The sequence below is a fragment of the Toxorhynchites rutilus genome, chromosome 2 (assembly GCF_029784135.1).
Source record: "Toxorhynchites rutilus septentrionalis strain SRP chromosome 2, ASM2978413v1, whole genome shotgun sequence".
NCBI classification, from domain to species: Eukaryota; Metazoa; Arthropoda; class Insecta; order Diptera; family Culicidae; genus Toxorhynchites; species Toxorhynchites rutilus.
In genome coordinates this window covers 172409569-172429434 of record NC_073745.1, presented here as the reverse complement: position 1 = coordinate 172429434, position 19866 = coordinate 172409569, and the positions used below count along the sequence as shown (strand labels likewise).

General features: G+C 40.4%; 1 protein-coding gene across 4 annotated transcripts in view; it reads left to right on the top strand.

Moving 5' to 3' along the window:
• The window catches only part of LOC129771922 (organic cation transporter protein), a 422831-nt gene that overhangs the window by 156223 nt on the left and 246742 nt on the right, over positions 1-19866 (top strand). For 3 of the 4 annotated variants that reach the window (XM_055776066.1, XM_055776067.1, XM_055776068.1), the window contains 2 exons: positions 8079-8233; positions 9017-9147. In XM_055776066.1, the coding sequence (XP_055632041.1) occupies positions 8079-8233; positions 9017-9147 (286 nt within the window). The remainder of the gene's footprint in view (positions 1-8078; positions 8234-9016; positions 9148-19866) is intronic. The other variant, XM_055776069.1, reaches the window with a different exon arrangement.

Here is a 19866-nt window from a genome sequence, read left to right as displayed (position 1 = left end):
GAGTACCGCAGGGTTCGGTGCTATCAGTAACATTATTCCTGATAGCCATGCAATCGATATTCGATGCCATCCCTCAAAATATTGACGCGTTGATTTACGCAGACGATATCTTGCTAATATCCAAAAGTACCTTTCCTGAATTAGCAAGAAGAAGACTCCAAGAAGGAATCTCGTCAGTCAATAACTGGGCAAAATCAGTGGGATTTAGCTTCTCAACTGATAAATCCCAAATTCTTCATTGCTGCAGTAATAGGCGCCACAGAAAAAAAAACTGCGTACATGCCTGATGAACGGTAAACCCATTAAACGAGTCAATTCTGCAAGAATTCTCGGCATAACAGTGGACAAACAACTTACTTTCAGCAAACATACTAATAGTCTGATATCAGATATTAAAAACCGCCTCAATTTGGTTAAAGTTATCAGCGGTCGAAGCCGACTAAGCTCCCGTAAAACCATTTTCAACATCGGAAGAAGCCTAGTCTATTCCAAACTGACATATGGTATCGAACTTTTTAGTCGTGCAACTTGGGAAACGCTCGAAAAACTAAGGCCTAGCTACCATAAGGTTATAAGACTAGCGTCTGGGGATTTTAGTACTAGCCCAATTAAAGCGTTACTTGCCGAATCAGGCAATCTACCTTTCAAACTGTTCCTTACAAGCAATTTCACCAAGTGTGCGATACGTACGCTTGAGAAAAATCACACAATTGTATCCTCTCTAGAAAGAGCGAACAACTGGCTGCAGGAAACCTGCCAAACCATTCTGCCAGCGATTGCACCAATTCCCATTTTAAAATGGGAATTGGTGCAATCGCTGGCAGAATGGTTTGGCAAGTTTTTCTTCGCATCGGGACCAGGAATTTTTACCCTAACCCGATGCAATGTTTCAAATGCTTCCGCTTTGGTCATACATCGAAACGCTGCCAACTAGAAAATCCACTTTGTCGGAATTGCGGCCAAGAACACAGTGCAAACACTGTAACGTGCAATAACCCAGTACATGGCAATAATTGCCAGGGGGATCACTCCTCTTGTAGCAGGAAGTGCCCTTTATGGCTTAAAGAAAATGATATTACCAGAATCAGAATAGATCAAGGCATTTCCTATAAAGAAGCCAAGGATCTATACATGATTAAAAATAAAGTACCAACTTATGCGAGTATCCTGCAAGACAGGTTGAGTGCACTCCAAAAACCTACTGCCAGCTGCAACAAGTGTAAGTGCAGTTGCGTTTCAGCTAACACAAGTCCAGAAATAAGTCGCGATAGTACCCCATCTGTAGTTGTATCCAACATCTCCGAATCGGACAACTCATCAACCGAATCAGATGATTCCGATGTGTCCATGGTAGCCTCGGAAGCCCCGAGAAAAACTAAAAGGAAGATTACAGCCAACAGCACATCTTCTGAAGATTCGAAAACCTCGGAAGATGAACTCATAAGTTGTGTTGGGAAAGTCTTGGAAAAAATGATCAATCGACGCTTAACGACTTTTCTAGAGTCAAATAAGCTGATTGATCCCAGACAATTCGCATTCCGTGCGGGAAAAGGTACAGAAGATTGCCTTGTAGCAATCGAAAAAATCCTAGACGACGCAACTGAAAAATTACACCACATTGATATTGTTTCCCTGGATTTATCCAAGGCCTTCGATCGGGCATGGAGGTACCCAGTGCTGAAAAGCCTTTTCGACTGGGGGATTCGTGGGAGATTAGGTCTCTTCGTTAAAAGTTTTCTAGAAAACCGGTCTTTCAAAACCGTTATTAACAACCACCAATCTTCTCTAAAAATCCCAGAAAACGGCTTCCCACAAGGCTCAGCACTTTCACCAACCCTCTTCAACATTGCCATGCAATCTCTATTCGAGATTATCCCGGACCATATAAAGGTCATAGTCTATGCAGATGACATCACTCTTATCTCTACGAGCTGCTTCGGCTTAATCCAGAGAAAGAGGCTTCAAAAAACCTTAGACTCCATCCAAAACTGGGCTCTAAAAACAGGTTTCAAACTTTCCCCGGAGAAATCCAAACACATACATATCGGAAAAGCTCTCAGAAGGAGAACCTATCTTCAGCTCAACAAAATCCCGATCCCTACAATGAGGACATTGAAAATACTAGGGGTTACTTTCGACAAGAAACTCAACTTCCTATCACATTCCCAAAAGACCAAAATAGCCACCAGAAAGAAATTGAACATCATCAAGGCTATCGCAGGCAACCTAGCCTCTGGCCATAGAAAGACGCTGCTAAATGTTGTAAATGTTTGGTTGGTCCCACAAATCCTTTACGGAATAGGCACCTTCAGCCGTGGAGGGGACAGGGTGTTAAACACCATTCAACCAATTTACAATAAAGCAATTCGGCTCGCAATTGGCGCTTTTCCCACCAGTCCTACTCTTGCTGTAATGGCAGAAAGTGGGCAACTTCCCTTCACCCACCTGGTAACAAAAGCCATCACGAATAAAGCCATCCGTCACTTGTCACTCCCCGAAAGCGACCACAATGTCCCATTAATACATAGAGCTAAAACATGGTTCAAAAATCTCACGAACAAAGATCTTCCCGATATATGTGAACGTTCATCTGCGACGGGAAGAAATTGGAACGTCAAACCGCCGAACATTAACCTTGAACTTCTCAAGACAGTTCGAGCGGGAGACCCTTCTCCAAAAGTCAAAGCCTGCTTCAATAACCTCGTTGCATCCAATTTTCAAATCAACCACCAGGTATACACAGATGGTTCAGTCAGTGCCGATGGAGTTGGATGTGGAGTCTTTGAGAGTAGATACACTGGTAGCTTTTCTCTTCCACCGCAATGCTCCATCTTCAGTGCGGAAGCTTTCGCCCTTCTAATAGCTACCCAAGAATGCACCCATGATTTTCTTCCTACCACAATATTTTCCGACTCAGCTAGCTGTCTCCACGATCTTCTAAGTGGAAACAGCAAACACCCATGGATTAAGCAAACAGAAGAGGCTGCTTCAAATAAAAACATCTCCTTCTGCTGGGTTCCTGGTCACTCAGGAATCCGTGGAAACACAGCCGCCGACATACTGGCCGGCAAGGGCAGCAAAATAGATCCCCCAGACATGCCCTGTCCTCCATCTGACATTGTCCGCTGGGTAAAACAGCAAGTCCGTGAAAGCTGGGACATAGGCTGGATAAACAGCCGTCCCACTCATCTTCATAAAATTAAAAATTCCACTCTCCCTTGGGATGACCGCCTCAATAGTAGGGAAAGGCAAGTCCTTACCCGTCTTCGAATTGGGCACACTAACTTCACCCACTCACACTTGTTCTGCAGAGCCGAAAAACCCCAATGTGCTTGCAACGAAGCTCCGGTTTCCGTTAGCCATCTTTTACTTGAATGTCAACATACCAAAGATGCTCGAGTCCGACACAACATAGGTCAGAGTCTCCGAGATATCCTCAGTAGAGACGAGACCCAAGAAACCAATTTAATTGCGTTTCTGAAAGAAACCGACTTCTTTGGTAAAATCTAAACCGAAATACTAAATACCTTGGAAAGTGCTTATTAAAGTTCGCCACTTCACAGTCATGTATGCGTGTTTATGTGTGTATACACATGTATGTACGGGTCGGAAGGAAGGTATTCATACATGTATATACACGCATTCAATAATATTAAATAACAAATAATATAATATATACTTTCATACCCACATCTATCTTCTATCCATTACATTATACTTTAATCAACTTCCTATTCCTACAGCCACACTCACCAAGGAGAATAAATTCATTAAATAAACCTCTCCATTTTTCAGCTATACTATATACCATTAAATTCAAAACCACTATATTTTATTATCTATTCAAACTGTATTTCATTTCATTTCACCCCACCCCACACCTACTCCTCCCCTCTTTCCTTCCCATACCACTCCCACCCCCTCCCAATCCACTAATCCCACCCAAATCCTTTCCACTCCTTTCCTTCCTATCCTCCTGAGAGGGGCCGTTTTGTTTTTTGACTTTGGAACACGCCTTTCGCTAGGTCACTTGTGCTTCGTTACTGCTTTGGTCCTCGGATCAGTAAATTTTTACTTTTCTTTACAGCATATATTAAATATCTTATGAAGCATAGGATCCCTTCCTACCTTCTTCTTTAACAGAGAGTCGAGCGGACAGGTCTGATGAGTGATTTTGTTGGTTTCCCTTTCGCCAGTCCCCTCTGGACTGGTTTTATTGTGGCTCTTCACTGGGCTGGAGGCGAATGAACTGCAAAGTTTAAAGCCTCTTAAAAACAAAGAAACGAAACGCTTCCTTTGCTTTCGTTCATTTCTTACTCTACTCTCGCACCGTGAGGACTCGAGCTCGTTAGTCTTTGGCAGACAGCTCGTTAGTCTTTCGGTGGTAAGGCACAAGAAGCCACATCGCTATCGACCGGGAACTTTGCGTGAAATTCGTCGCTATCAGAAGTCGACCGAATTGCTGATCCGCAGCTACCTTTGCAGCATTTGGATCGTGGAATTGCTCAGGACTTCAAAACCGACTTGCGCTTTCAAAGTTCCGCGAATTATGACGCTGCAGGAGGCTTATTAGAAGATACCAATTTGTGTGCTATCCATGCAAAACGCGTCACATCATGCCCAAGGACATCCAGCTGGTCCATCGTATCCAAGGAGAGCGTGCTATATTAGCTTAGCATATAATCAACGGACCTTTTCAGGGCTCCAAATTTGATGGATTAGAGTTCACAAAAGTTTTTTACAGGCCGAACTGAAAGGAGCATTTAGCGAAAATCGTGGCTTCGATAATAATTCGCTACAGATAGGTGCCATGGATATGGATTTCATAATGAAGAATATGAAATACATGACATGATGTAGTGAATATATCCGAAGAAATCACTTTGGTGAAACTGCATTTTAAAATTATTTGTGTACGAATGCCGCAATCGATAGTCGACTCTAACTTGCGCTGGGTAATTTCCTCGGAGGACTCGATTCCTCCTTTGAGCATTAATAATCTCTTTCTGGCAAAACGATGTGGTATGAATCACATTATTTGAATGATAGAATGAAGAAGTTTTCTGCCAATTTCCTTCAACCTTCAAACATATCTTTCTCCCGTTTGTCGTTTTCGCGTTCGCTAATCCATTCTCACAACACCCATTTCTCGTTTGCGAAATTGTTGAGTAAACATTTCCTGCCAGTGCGCGTAGAGCGGGAATTCCTAAAGATTCATTGCACCTCTAAAAAACAGAAAGTGGGTTATATCTATGGTATAACCGATTCTTTGTTTGAAGTTGAATCTGAATCCATTCTGAATGAATGAATAAATGAATATTTGGGGGACTTCGAAAACGAGAGCGTTACGTTGGAGATACAAGGTTTTATGCATCCAATATTGGATACGGAAATATCCTACTGATGGGGAAGAATAATCTTCAGAAGCTATCCTGTTAATTGCGATTGATTAAAAAATCACAAAACCAAATGTATTTGGTCACAGTGTTACATGGATAGAAAACATTAAAATAAACTCTTTCTCATGAATGTATTTTTAAATTCCCAGAGGAACTGGCAGATTATTTTCAGTAACGATTAGATATTTCCACATTTTCCTCGATACTGGAAGCCCACCAGTGGTTAATGCTTATTCGATATCCACCTGTTAATAGCACTTGATTGAAAAACATTTGGTCACAGTGTTACATGGATAGAAAACATCAAAATAAACTCTTTCACATGAATGTAATTTTAAATTCCCAGAGGAACTAGCAGATTATTTTCCGGATCTTTCTCGATGCTGAACGGCATCCAAACGGAAAGAATTCCGTGCGTGTATGTGTATGTGTAGCGGCTGCTTCGATGGTCACCTTCTCTTCTCCTGAAGGATCGGCTTCTCTGTGCTCCCTCACAGTTTCAAACAAACTGCTTGCGTTTCAGGGCAGATCTCAATCCTTCGCCGTCCAGCATCCTCAGCAACGATGTTGTCTTGTCGATGTCCTCACGAAAAATGAATGCGTCTCACCACCAGAATATCGCTTAAGTATGCTTTTTGTGCGTGATTGAATCGAGAGAAGGCGTGGTTTACGATGGCAATATGGAAGGCAAACTAGAGGGGAATGAACTCTTTGAGTTTGGAACTTTCGGCGACTGAGCAATAATCGATTGCGGGCGCATACAATATTGGATACGGAAATATCCTACTGATGGGGAAGAATAATCTTCAGAAGCTATTTTGTTAATTGCGATTGATTGAAAAATCACAAAACCAAATGTATTTGGTCACAGTGTTACATGGATAGAAAACATTCAGATAAACTCTTTCACATGAATGTATTTTCAAATTCCCAGAGGAACTGGCAGATTATTTTCCGGATCTTTCTCGATGCTGAATGGCATCCAAACGGAAAGAATTCCGCGCGTGTATATGTGTGTGTGTAGCGGCTGCTTCGATATTTTCCCGGGGAACCGTTTGTGGCAACACTCTCCTCCTGATGGATTCATGTCTGGCCTAAGGTGCACAAACAGGCTCTTGGTGACACCGTTCATCCGCGCTTTCATGATAAACGAAGAGCTTCACCACAACAGCGACAACATGCTCCAATCGCTGGTCAATTAGAACTGAGTGGATTTCCGAGCAGCGCTCGCTTATATACCAATTGGTGATTTCAATAGCCTGTTTTGAAAGCAATTTTAAGACTATTGAAACAAGTTTTTGGATCAAAAAGTAACAAGTATAGAACGCGTAGACATTTTATCTTTCGAATGAAGTGTTTATCATACCATTTCGTTCAGTTGTTTAGGAGCTATTAACGCTCAAAATCTCGGTCTCCGGCGTAACGCTTTCGTTTTCGAAACTTTGATTTTACACCCCGGTATAGAAATGAAAGACGTAGTCCTACGTCAAAATTGCCGAAAGACGTGGTCTTACGTTGATCGCACTTGATTGAAAAAATCCAAAACGAAATGTATTTAGTCGCAGCATTATATGAGTAGAAAGCAAATAATCGCTCGAAAATGACTTGATTTTCGCGATGTGAAACATTTTCCGTTTTTCATGTTATGCATCCAATATTGGATACGAAAATTTCCACTGATGTGGAAAAAAATATTCCGAAGCTTTCCTGTTAATTGCGATTGATTGAAAAATAACAAAACCAAATGTATTTGGTTGCAGTGTTATATGGACAGAAAACATTAAAATAAACTCTTTCGCATGAATGTATTTTTCAATTCCCAGAGGAACTGGCAGATTATTTTTCAGCAACGATGATAGCAACGAGAATTCCGCGCGTGTATGTGTGTGTGTGGCGGCTGCTCCGATGTTTCAAGCGGAACCGTGGCATCACTCTTCTCCCGATGGATTCCCTTCTGGCCTAAGGTGCACAAACAGGCTCTTGGTGACACCGTTCATCAGCGCTTTCATGATAAACGAAATTAGCTTCACAACAACAGCGACAACATGCTCCAATCGCTGTTCAATCATAACTGAGTGGGTTTACGAGCGGCGCTAGCTTATATACCGATTGGTGATTTCAATAGCCTGTTTTGAAAGCAATTTTAAGACTATTGAAACAAGTTTTTGGATGAAAAAGTAACAAGTATATGACGCGTGGACATTTTATCTTTCGAATGAAGTGTTTATCATACCATTTCGTTCAGTTGTTTAGGAGCTATTAACGCTCAAAACTCGGTCTCCGGCGTAACGCTTTCGTTTTCGAAACTTTGGTTTTACACCCCGGTATAGAAATGAAAGACGTAGTCCTACGTCAAAATCGGAGTGAGGCGGATTTTTTTTTTTTTTTCTTTATTTTTGAGACTTTCAGCCTCCTGGGCTGGTTCGTCTCAGGGAGTGAGGCGGAGAAATTTGATGTTTTTGGTCGATTTGGCATGAAATTGCTCTATTGGTAAAAACTTTTGCAGCACAATAATACAATGTAGGTCAGTTTTGTTGAAGGCTTCGTCACGAAAAAAGTAAGAGATTCTAATTATTAGATTCAGCACAGATTATATCCCGTAACAATATTTGAATGAATTAAACAATGAAAACAAAAAGGCACGTATAAAATAATTCCGTTTTTTCTTTGTCTTTTCAGGAGAATTCTTTTGCAAACCTCCTGTACCTGTGCCATTATTGAACGCAACAGAATGGATCAAAATTTCACATCCTGTTATTGAAGAAGTAAATGATGAAGAGTTCGCTATTGATTACTGCAATGTATTCGAGGACGCAATGGAACATAGCGTACAGGTAAATTGTTTTATTAGGTTATTTAAAAAGTTCTTACCATCAATGGCAAATCGTCACACGAAGAACCTGTGCCCATCATACGGTCTACTTAAGCTGATGAGACAGTGCTTTGCCTTGCTTCCACCACTCGATGAACGCTCCACATGCGTTCTCGTGTACATCTCTTACGCAGGCTGACGAGATTGTGCTTCTTTCTGATAAAAACGTGATGTAACAACGGTTGAAATACCATCATTTTCACACTCTCGCAACTCACATATCGAGGGAATATGACCATTTTCACATTCCATCAATTCTCATACGGAGGGTATGGCCTACCTAACGTGTGACACCACCTTCTTCACACTCCAGTGTCTCTCGCACGGTACTATCCCATAGAAGGCACATCTTCAGTGCTACAGATATCTACTGGAATAGATACAAGCAGTGGTACCTTGAGTTATCACCTCATAATTGAAATTCAGTTCTTAATAATGTAAAACATAACATCGCCAACGTTTACTCGCATGGCTATTTTAGCTCACTGCTATCGCTAGCCTACCTTGTTCGATCGGGAAACTTTGACTTATCAGAATCGGCAGTAGTGTCCGTCGAGGACCAGCGTTCAACGTAATGATGTGCTGCATACTACTAGGCGCAGGAGGGAATAACAAATGGGAATTTAACTCAAAACACATTTGGTTCGCTAATTTAAACTAGAATTTTTTTTAATGTAGATTATGCAACTCGATAATAGCTCTCGGCTAATAATAATAATAATAACAATAATAACTTTTTTTGCAGTATTTCAAAACGACTGAAGTAAAGCCGTGGATTCAGCCTAAAAATGATAGCAAGATAATTCCATGTGAAGCATTCGAGCATCATGCCGCATATAATTCGATTATTACTCAATTCGATTTGGTTTGCTCCAGGTAAATTGATTATTATTTACATAGTTTCCGATTTCGAGAAAAAAGGTATTTCGAGGTTTTGTCCGAAACACGACCACATAGTTGACGTAGGATTAAGTTAGGCTATTTGTTTCATACTGATTTTGTAGATATTTGAAAAAACACTTTAATAATTTTGTGGTCTGAAATGGGCCGTTGTTAGGTTTTTGTTCTGCCCATCAATGTTACAATCGAGTGACGACGACAAAAGCATGGTTATTAGACATTGGATGGTGCAAATCATTTTACTTCAAACCAATAGAACACGATACTAAATACATCAACGCCAACGTTTCATTGAACTAACAACGACTACTACGATCTCACGGCAGAGCATATAAGCAGTGTTGCCACATTTACATCTCCCTCTGAACTTACACAACACATTCCGGTCTGCACAACAAGCGAGTACAAAAGTACTCAACATCAAAAAATACCCCCGACTTGCATATATTTGCAAAGCGGATTCCCCCAGGCACATTGATTTTGAAGACCGTGTTAGGGAAACACAGTTGTGTGGGAACAAAAATATCACCGATTTGCATGTATATTTGCAAAGCGGATCTCCACAGGTACATCGATTTTGAAGTCTGTGTTGGGGAAACCGTAAAGCAGGCCAATCGAAACATGGCAGTTAGGGCGTTTCAATAACGCTTGACATTTTACAGTTATTCAATTGTTCATCTCATGAAATATAAAATTTTATTAATTGTGATAGACGCGTAGAAATATTTCCTATCAATTGATGTAAGCATCTTTCCGATCTGTTAAGAAATGTTCGTGTTATAAGCATTCGAAATAAGAGTAGGGTTAGCACACAAATCGCCAGAACAAATGTATGGAATAAAAGTAATTTCTTCCAGTTTTCATAAATTTAAACCGTTTAGAGATTAGAGTATGGTAGTGTGTAGCATATTAAACAAATCTTAGAGAATTTCCGATTCGATTGGTGTGCAAATCATGAGAATTCTTTGACAGTGAAAATAGTTATTAACGTCAACTTTATTCCATAAAAACGTGACCTGTTTTCTGATATGGCACCCTTCCTGAAAGACGTAGTTCTATTTCAAAAACACTCTTTCCACTTTTTCCATTTTCTATACGAATGCTCAGGTAGTGACACTTAAACAACTTAAGTTAGTGAACAAATGAACGAAATGTCATGAAACTTCACACATAAACTAGTGACAGATAAACATCTGGAAAAGAATTTTGTACATTTTTTCAGTGGCGTCATATGTTGAAAAATTCCGGGACATTTCAGCCCAAGTAGTACTTTGGCGTAAATTTGACGTAAACGTCAAACATCAAACAATTTACAATTTATAGAACCATAAAAAAACATATACATGTACACTAGGGTGGCAGCGAAAATGGTCATGTCAAATTTCAAAAACCGAACGTAAATGTTTTGTTTATTGGGCCAAAAAAAATGACATATGCAGAATTTCAGCTCAATCGGACATGATTTAGGGGTACCTAAAAGCTCTCAAAGTTTTGAGTTTTTGATCCTCAAAAATCTTCCAAGGGGGGAGGAAATTTAGAAAATCGATTGCCAAATGACGCATATATATGCATAATATGCATTTATTGAAAACAAAAATTTTTGGAAATCGACTTTTTGGGACTTAGCCTGAGTGGCCAAAAAATCAAAACTTTGAGTACTTTGAGGCACCCCTAACTCATGTCCAATTGAGCTGAAATTTTGCACAGGTCATTTTTAGGACCAATAAACAAAATGTACATGGTCGGTTCTTTAAATCTGATAATTATTTTTTTTCCATACCTTCATTGCCTCTCAGGTAATATTCGTGTGCCATTGGCACGTATATGGTACGCCATGCCATGGGCACGGCAAATTTTGACGTAGGACTACGTCTAACCGGAAGATATAAGGGGTGGAACGGAAATCTAGGCACTGAACAAGTAGGAAAAAATGCAAGATTTTGAACGCTTATAACTCGAGCATTTCTCAATAGATCGCAAAGGTTTTTGCATCAATTGATAGGGAATATATCTACGCATCTATCATAACGAATAACATTTCATTTTTCTTGAGATAAAGAATTAAATAATTGTGGAATATCAAGCATTGTCCAAATGCACTATGTACCCATTTTTGATTGGTCCATTTTGTGCTACTCCAATCGTACCGAACAAAACGGGCAACCAGAGCAGCAGCGAAATAGAATGAAGCACGATTGGAAAGGAAAAAGAAAAAACAGGAAGTGGGTTATATCTATGGTATAACCGCAAGGGTGACGTAGCACTATCGTTGATTTAGAGATCATTTGTTTGAAGTTGAATCTAAATCCATTCTGAATGAATGAATAAATAAATATTTGGGAGACTTCGAAAACGAGAGCGTTACGTTGGAGGCACAAGGTTTTATGCATCCAATATAGGATACGAAAAACCTTGTTCTGAAGAATAATCTTCAGAAGCTAACCTGCTAACTGTACTTGATTGACAAATCACAAACCCAAATGTATTATATGGATATTTTATGGATAGAAAACATTCAATTAAACTCTTTCACATGAATATATTTTGAAAATTCCCAGAGATTGGCAGATTATTTTCAGTAACGATTAGTTATTTCCACATTTTCCTCGATACTGGAAGCCCACCAGTGGTTAATACCAACTCGATAACCACCTGTTAATAGCACTTGATTGAAACATATTTGGTCACAGTGTTACATGGATAGAAAACATTCAATTAAACTCTTTCACATGAATATATTTTGAAAATTCCCAAAGGAACTGGCAGATTATTTTCAGTAACGATTAGATATTTCCACATTTTCCTCGATACTGGAAGCCCACCAGTGGTTAATGCCAACTTGATAACCACCTGTTAATAGCACTTGATTGAAACATATTTGGTCACAGTGTTACATGGATAGAAAACATTCAATTAAACTCTTTCACATGAATATATTTTGAAAATTCCCAAAGGAACTGGCAGATTATTTTCCAGCAATGATTAGATCTTTCCGGAACTTTCTCGATGCTGAATGGCATCCTAACGGAAAGAGTTCTGCGCGTGTATGTGTCGATCCTTCGTCGTCCACCTCCTCCAGCACGTTAGGCAACGATGTTGTCTTGTCGATGTCCTCACGAAAAATGAATGTGTCTCACCACCAGAATATCGCTTAAGTATGCTTTTTGTGTGTGATTGAATCGAGAGAAGGTGTGGTTTACGATGGCAATTTGGAAGGCAAACTAGAGGGGAATGAACTCTCTGAGCTCGGAACTTTCGGCGACTGAGCAATAATCGATTGCGGACGCATACAATATTGGATACGGAAATATCCTACTGATGGGGAAGAATAATCTTCTGAAGCTATCCTGTTAATTGCGATTGATTGAAAAACCACAAAACCAAATGTATTTGGTCACAGTGTTACATGGATAGAAAACATTCAATTAAACTCTTTCACATGAATATATTTTGAAAATTCCCAAAGGAACTGGCAGATTATTTTCAGTAACGATTAGATATTTCCACATTTTCCTCGATACTGGAAGCCCACCAGTGGTTAATGCCAACTCGATAACCACCTGTTAATAGCACTTGATTGAAACATATTTGGTCACAGTGTAACATGGATAGAAAACATTCAATTAAACTCTTTCACATGAATATATTTTGAAAATTCCCAGAGGAACTGGCAGATTATTTTCAGTAACGATTAGATATTTCCACATTTTCCTCGATACTGGAAGCCCACCAGTGGTTAATGCCAACTCGATAACCACCTGTTAATAGCACTTGATTGAAACATATTTGGTCACAGTGTTACATGGATAGAAAACATTCAATTAAACTCTTTCACATGAATATATTTTGAAAATTCCCTAAGGAACTGGCAGATTATTTTCCAGCAATGATTAGATCTTTCCGGAACTTTCTCGATGCTGAATGGCATCCTAACGGAAAGAGTTCTGCGCGTGTATGTGTCGATCCTTCGCCGTCCAACTCCTCCAGCACGTTAGGCAACGATGTTGTCTTGTCGATGTCCTCACGAAAAATGAATGTGTCTCACCACCAGAATATCGCTTAAGTATGCTTTTTGTGTGTGATTGAATCGAGAGAAGGTGTGGTTTACGATGGCAATTTGGAAGGCAAACTAGAGGGGAATGAACTCTCTGAGCTCGGAACTTTCGGCGACTGAGCAATAATCGATTGCGGGTGCATACAATATTGGATACGGAAATATCCTACTGATGGGGAAGAATAATCTTCTGAAGCTATCCTGTTAATTGCGATTGATTGAAAAACCACAAAACCAAATGTATTTGATCACAGTGTTACATGGAAAGAAAACATTCAAATAAACTCTTTAACATGAATATATTTTGAAAATTCCCAGAGGAACTGGCAGATTATTTTCAGCAACGATTAGATATTTCCACATTTTCCTCGATACTGGAAGCCCACCAGTGGTTAATGCCAACTCGATAACCACCTGTTAATAGCACTTGATTGAAACATATTTGGTCACAGTGTAACATGGATAGAAAACATTCAATTAAACTCTTTCACATGATTATATTTTGAAAATTCCCAGAGGAACTGGCAGATTATTTTCAGTAACGATTAGATATTTCCACATTTTCCTCGATACTGGAAGCCCACCAGTGGTTAATTTTTTTTTTTTTTTTCCCAATTCGTTTATTTGTAAGGCTCAATCGCATAAGCTTTGCGGAGCCGCTAACTCAAGTTTAGTTTATACAAAAATTTCATCTTAAATCTATGTTTAGTAGGTTTCGACCGATTACTCGCGGTTTACTCGAGGTTAGAGGGGCAACAATTTTTGTGGGACGGGTCAGGTTAGGGATATGGATATGAGGTATCATTGTCTCAACCGAGGGTTGCCGCACGCACTGTAGCATTGTGCATAATGACCAGGGATAGCATCTGGTGTTCGACTAGCTGTCGAGGGTGGGCGACGGTGAGATGAGGGGACAATACAAACAAACTAATAACGAAAAAGAAAAAAAACACAAAAGCATTAAATTCTTATACTAGACCGTTTCACAAACATATAGATCAACTGCATATAGCAGATGTCGCGAGTTCCCAGCACGTCTCTAACAGGAACATAGGGTTGTCTTCCTTGGACCTCAAGGGCATTCAAAAGGTACTCTCTGGCTGCGTAATTATCCGTACATTGCCAAACTGCGTGATCGATGTCATCGTAACCGTTTCCACACCGACAGACATTGTTTTGAACAAGATTTATTCTGTGGAGGTGCACATCTAGCGAGTAGTGGTTGGACATAAGTCTACTCATTACACGAATGAAGTCACGACTTACGTCCAAACCTTTGAACCACGCTCTCGAAGAAACCTTTGGAATAATTGAATATAACCACCGCCCAAGACTTCCAGTGTCCCAATCGGTTTGCCAACTCAAGAGGGAACTCTGACGCAGTAATTGGAAAAATTCATCGTATGAAATCTGTCTATCAAACAATTCGCCTTCCTGGGCACTCACCTTTGCTAGAGTGTCCGCCTTCTCATTGCCAGGAATTGAGCAATGAGAGGGGACCCATACAAAGGTTATCTTATAAGATCTTTCGATCAGTGCACTCATCTGCAGCCTCACTTTTGTAAGGAAATAAGATGGGTGCCTACTAGTTCTCATCGACTGGAGAGCCTCAAGCGAACTGAGACTATCCGAGAAAATGAAGTAATGGTCTGCAGGCTTGTTGGAGATCATCCCCAATGCGAAGTCGATTGCTGTCAGCTCAGCAACATAAACGGAACAAGGTTCCTGCAGTTTACGGAAGGCGCTCGAATATTCATTGAAAACACCGAAGCCAGTGGATCCATTGAGGTGAGACCCATCAGTGAAGTATCTTTTCATGCAATTGACTTTTGAGTACTTTCGGTTAAAAATACGGGGAATGTAAGTTGATCGAAGCTGATCTGAGATTCCAAGTATTGCTTGTTTCATCGACAGATCGTATTCAATTGAGGAACTGCTGATGGTGAAGTGAGCACGGTCTGGAGTAAACGATGGAAGACAAATATCTGACGAAATATAGTGGTGGTAAATTCTCATAAACCGAGATTGTATATTTAGATGAAGAATTTTTTCAAAGTTTTCAATCAAAAGTGTGTTCGTGACTCCGCATTTCACCAGTATTCTGAGAGAAAGTTCCCAGAATCGGTTCTGTAGAGGAGTTACTCCTGCCAGAACCTCGAGACTCATGTTATGCGTTGAGTGCATACAGCCAAGAGCTATACGCAGACAATGATATTGAATTCGTTCCAGTTTTAGAAGGTGACTTTTAGCTGCTGAGAGAAAGCAAAAAGAGCCATACTCCAGAATGGATAGAATAGTTGTTTTATAAAGTGTTATGAGATCTCCCGGATTAGCTCCCCACCACGTGCCGCAAATCGAGCGGAGGAAGTTGACCCTCTTTTGACATTTTTGCTTCAAATACGTAATGTGGGTATTCCAAGTGCATTTTGAATCAAACCAGACACCAAGGTACTTGAAAGTCAATGATTGGGTAATGCTTCTGCCCAAAAGCTTAAGTTGCAATTGGGCTGGGAACCGCTTTCGAGTAAACACTACCAGTTCGGTTTTCTGCGGCGAGAATTCGATCCCTAAGTTCCTTGCCCAAGAAGACAAGTTATCTAAGGAATTTTGCAATGGTCTTTGCAAATTTTCGGCATGGAGACCTCTGACGGAAACCACACCATCATCTGCAAGCTGTCTAAGCGTGCATTGTTCTGCCAAACAACTGTCAATATCTTTCACATAAAAATTATAAAGAAGGGGGCTCAGACATGAGCCTTGGGGTAGACCCATATAACTATTTCTGGAAGTTGTCAGTTGTCCAAGGGTGAAGTTCATTCGCTTTTCTGACAACAAATTGTACAAAAAGTTATTCAAAATTCCAGGAAGTCCACATCTGTCCAGATTGTCTGACAGAATTTCTATGGTAACCGAATCAAAAGCTCCCTTAATATCCAAGAATACTGAAGCCAATTGCTCCTTGTGCGCAAAGGCCAGTTGAATATCTGTAGAAAGCAACGCTAGACAATCGTTTGTTCCTTTGCTCTTGCGAAACCCAAATTGTGTACTTGATAGCAAATTATTTGTCTCGATCCATTGATCGAGTCTTCGAAGGATCATTTTCTCCAACAATTTTCTAATGCACGAGAGCATAGCAATCGGACGGTATGAGTTATGGTCAGACGCTGGTTTGCCAGGCTTTTGAATTGCTATTACTTTGACCTGTCTCCATTCGGGTGGCACAATGTTGTTTTCTAGTAGGGTATTGAATAAGTCTAGCAAGCGTCTTTTCGCGATATCGGGAAGATTTTTTAGAAGAACGAATTTAATCATATCGCTTCCGGGTGAAGAGTTGTTCGATGAAAGAAGAGCCATAGAAAATTCCAGCATTGAGAATGGTCCGTCCAGAGGTCCACTGCTCGGAGACGTTTCTCGAAGAGTATGTTGGGCTGGAACTGAGTCTGGACAGACCTTTTTCGCGAAATCGAATATCCATCGGTTGGAGTATTCTTCACTCTCGTTGGTAGATGAGCGGTTACGCATGTTGCGAGCTACCCTCCACAAGGTACGTATTGAGGTTTCACGAGAAAGACCTTCAATGAAATTGCGCCAGTAACCGCGTTTTTTTGCTTTAATTAATTGTTTCAGCTGTATTTCAAGCTTTGAATATTCCTCGAAGTGTGTGGATGTTCCATGTCTACGAAAAGCTTTGAAAGCATCAGATTTTTTCAAATACAATTTTGTGCATTCATCGTCCCAGCCAGGAGTGGCTGGTTTTCTTTTAAACGGAGCACTTGGAACTTTTCTTTTTTGTGCTTCCAGTGAGCTTTTATACATCAAATCGACAAAGAATCGATATTCTTCCAATGGTGGAAGTATATCTATTGATTCGACACCGATTGTTACCGCCGTTGCAAATTTTTGCCAGTCGATGTTCCTTGTTAGATCAAATGGAACTCGAGATGGTTCAGTGGATTGCGGGCTACACTTGATTGATATACTGATTGGCAAGTGATCGCTACCATGGGGATCATTGATGACCTTCCACTGGCAATCCAATGATAACGAGCTTGAGCAAAAAGAAAGGTCGAGACGACTTTCTCGAGCCGGAGGTTTTGGAATTCGTGTCGCTTCACCAGTGTTCAAGATAGTCAAGTTGAAATCGTCACATAAATCGTAAAAAATAGCCGCTCTGGCGTCATCATAAGGATCACCCCACCCAGTACCATGAGAGTTCATATCACCCAGAATTAGAACTGGGGATGAGAGAATCGAGACTAGATTCCAAAGATGACTACGGCTAATGTTAGTATTTGGAGGAACGTATACTGAAGCTATGCAAAGTTCTTTACTCTTTGCAGTTATTTGACACGCGACAATTTCGACGTCTGATAGAGCTGGGAGAGGAATTTTATAGAAAGAGTAGCACTTTTTGATCCCCAAAAGTACTCCTCCATAAGAATCATTTCTATCCAGGCGAATAATGTTAAAATCGTGGAAGTTGAGTTCAGTGTCAGAAGAAAGCCATGTTTCAGAGAGGGCAAATATATCACAATCATAATTTTGAAGTAAAAATTTGAACGAATCTAGTTTTGGCACTAGACTACGGCAGTTCCATTGTAGCACATTGATCATATCTTCTACTACGCTAGGGGAATTATCCATCGAATGATATGATTGATGCAAGGAGGGGCCATGAAGCAGTCAATTGCTTAAGATAAGACTTTAAAGATGGAAGCAAGGCAGAAATAAAGCTTCTGAGGGGGTCTTGAATTTTTAACGTGTTTAGTATGAAGTCCACAATGTCCGAAAAACCTATCAATCCTCGATTAGACGCGAATTTTCTACGAGAAGTTCGAGGAGCAGCGTTTTTATTTCTCTCTTCTCTGGGTAATGAAGTAAAATCCTTGCTGCAACCAGGAACTGGCTGAGAAGGAGCCTTCGGATTCGTTTTTTTATTACTATTACCCTTGGAATTAGACAATCTTCCGAGGGTCACTTTAGGTTTCTTACGGTGCACCGTTGGTGAAGAGAGCTTTCTTTTTGATGATTCATCCTTTATTGAAGATTCTGGTGCAGCCGTAATATGACCCTCATCAGAATCAGAGTCCGATTCTTGAGATGACAAAACCGAAAATTGGTTTTCATCTTGAGCGGTCTTTAGCATTTCAGCATAAGTCCGCTTGGAGCGTCCAGCGATAGAACGCTTCACTTTATCGGAGTGCTGTTTGTACCTCGGGCACTCCTGTAGAGGGTGAGGATTCTCGCCACAGTGGATACATTTTTCCACTGTTTGTGTGCAAGAATCCTCACTATGTTTCTCGCCACATTTACCGCAACGAAATTTGTTGCCGCAGTGGCTAAACGAGTGTCCCAACTTTTTACAGTTGGTACAATTATAAACCCGTGGTACAAACAGGCGCACTGGGAAAAAAATATTTTCTACTTTCACATAGTTTGGGAGAACAGAACCTGCGAAAGTAATCCAAAAAGAGTGCGAGGGCTTATAAACTTTTTTGTTTTCTTCCAAAGATGCTGAATGCAGGTTTCTAACATCCAGGATCTTTACAAGATCACCTATCATCGAGTTTTTGAAAGAACCCGAAGCTTTTTTCAATTCATCGACACTCAGACTCGCGTCGGTTACTACGCCTTCTATCTCCACCTCTCGAGAAGGGATGTAGATGTGATATTCCCTTCGTGGTCAACAATCTTGTTGGCCACATCAAAAGTCAGTGCTTCTACACGCAGTTTATCCGGTCTCTCTTTATGTATCGAGACGCCCGAAAATTGACGCAGCAAATCTCTTGAAATATCAAGAGTTCTCAACGATTTTCCCTTGGGCCGAAAGAAAACAACCCATGGTCCCTTTGAGGTCGATTGATAATAGCGCGTCCGCGCAACAATGGCATCGGTAGATGTCATAACGGTTGCGCAAACGGTGCGCAACCGTCTATGAAAAAAAAAACACACACACACGCACGCGCGCTCAAAAACTCAACTTAAAACTAACTTAGACTAATAATTAACTTAAATTTAAGAAAAATATATAAATATATATATATCTCAAAAAAAAAAAAATCTTCCAAAAAAAAAAAAAAACAAAATACTAATTTGCGGTGTCCGAACAACCTTGAACACCCGTATTCGAAACTATACAACACCGCACGCTACGAGGTAAACACAATAGCGTGACGGCAAAAGTTGTTGTTGATTATACTTCTCTATGATGAAATCGATGCCGCTGGAACCAATTCACAGGTCGCCGGTCCGGCGTTGCCGGAGAGGTGCTGCTTCCTCGCTGTTCCGGGTATTAACGGCACTTATCTTGCCACGAACGGTCAAAGAAAAAAAAAACCAAAGGCACTTTGGCGGAGGGGAAAAAAAAACTTCACCAGCTTCGATTTGTAGCAGAGACGCGAACAATAAGCGTCCGGCTCTTTCAACTATCGATTGAGGAATGACCAGTGGTTAATGCCAACTCGATAACCACCTGTTAATAGCACTTGATTGAAACATATTTGGTCACAGTGTAACATGGATAGAAAACATTCAATTAAACTCTTTCACATGAATATATTTTGAAAATTCCCAGAGGAACTGGCAGATTATTTTCAGTAACGATTAGATATTTCCACATTTTCCTCGATACTGGAAGCCCA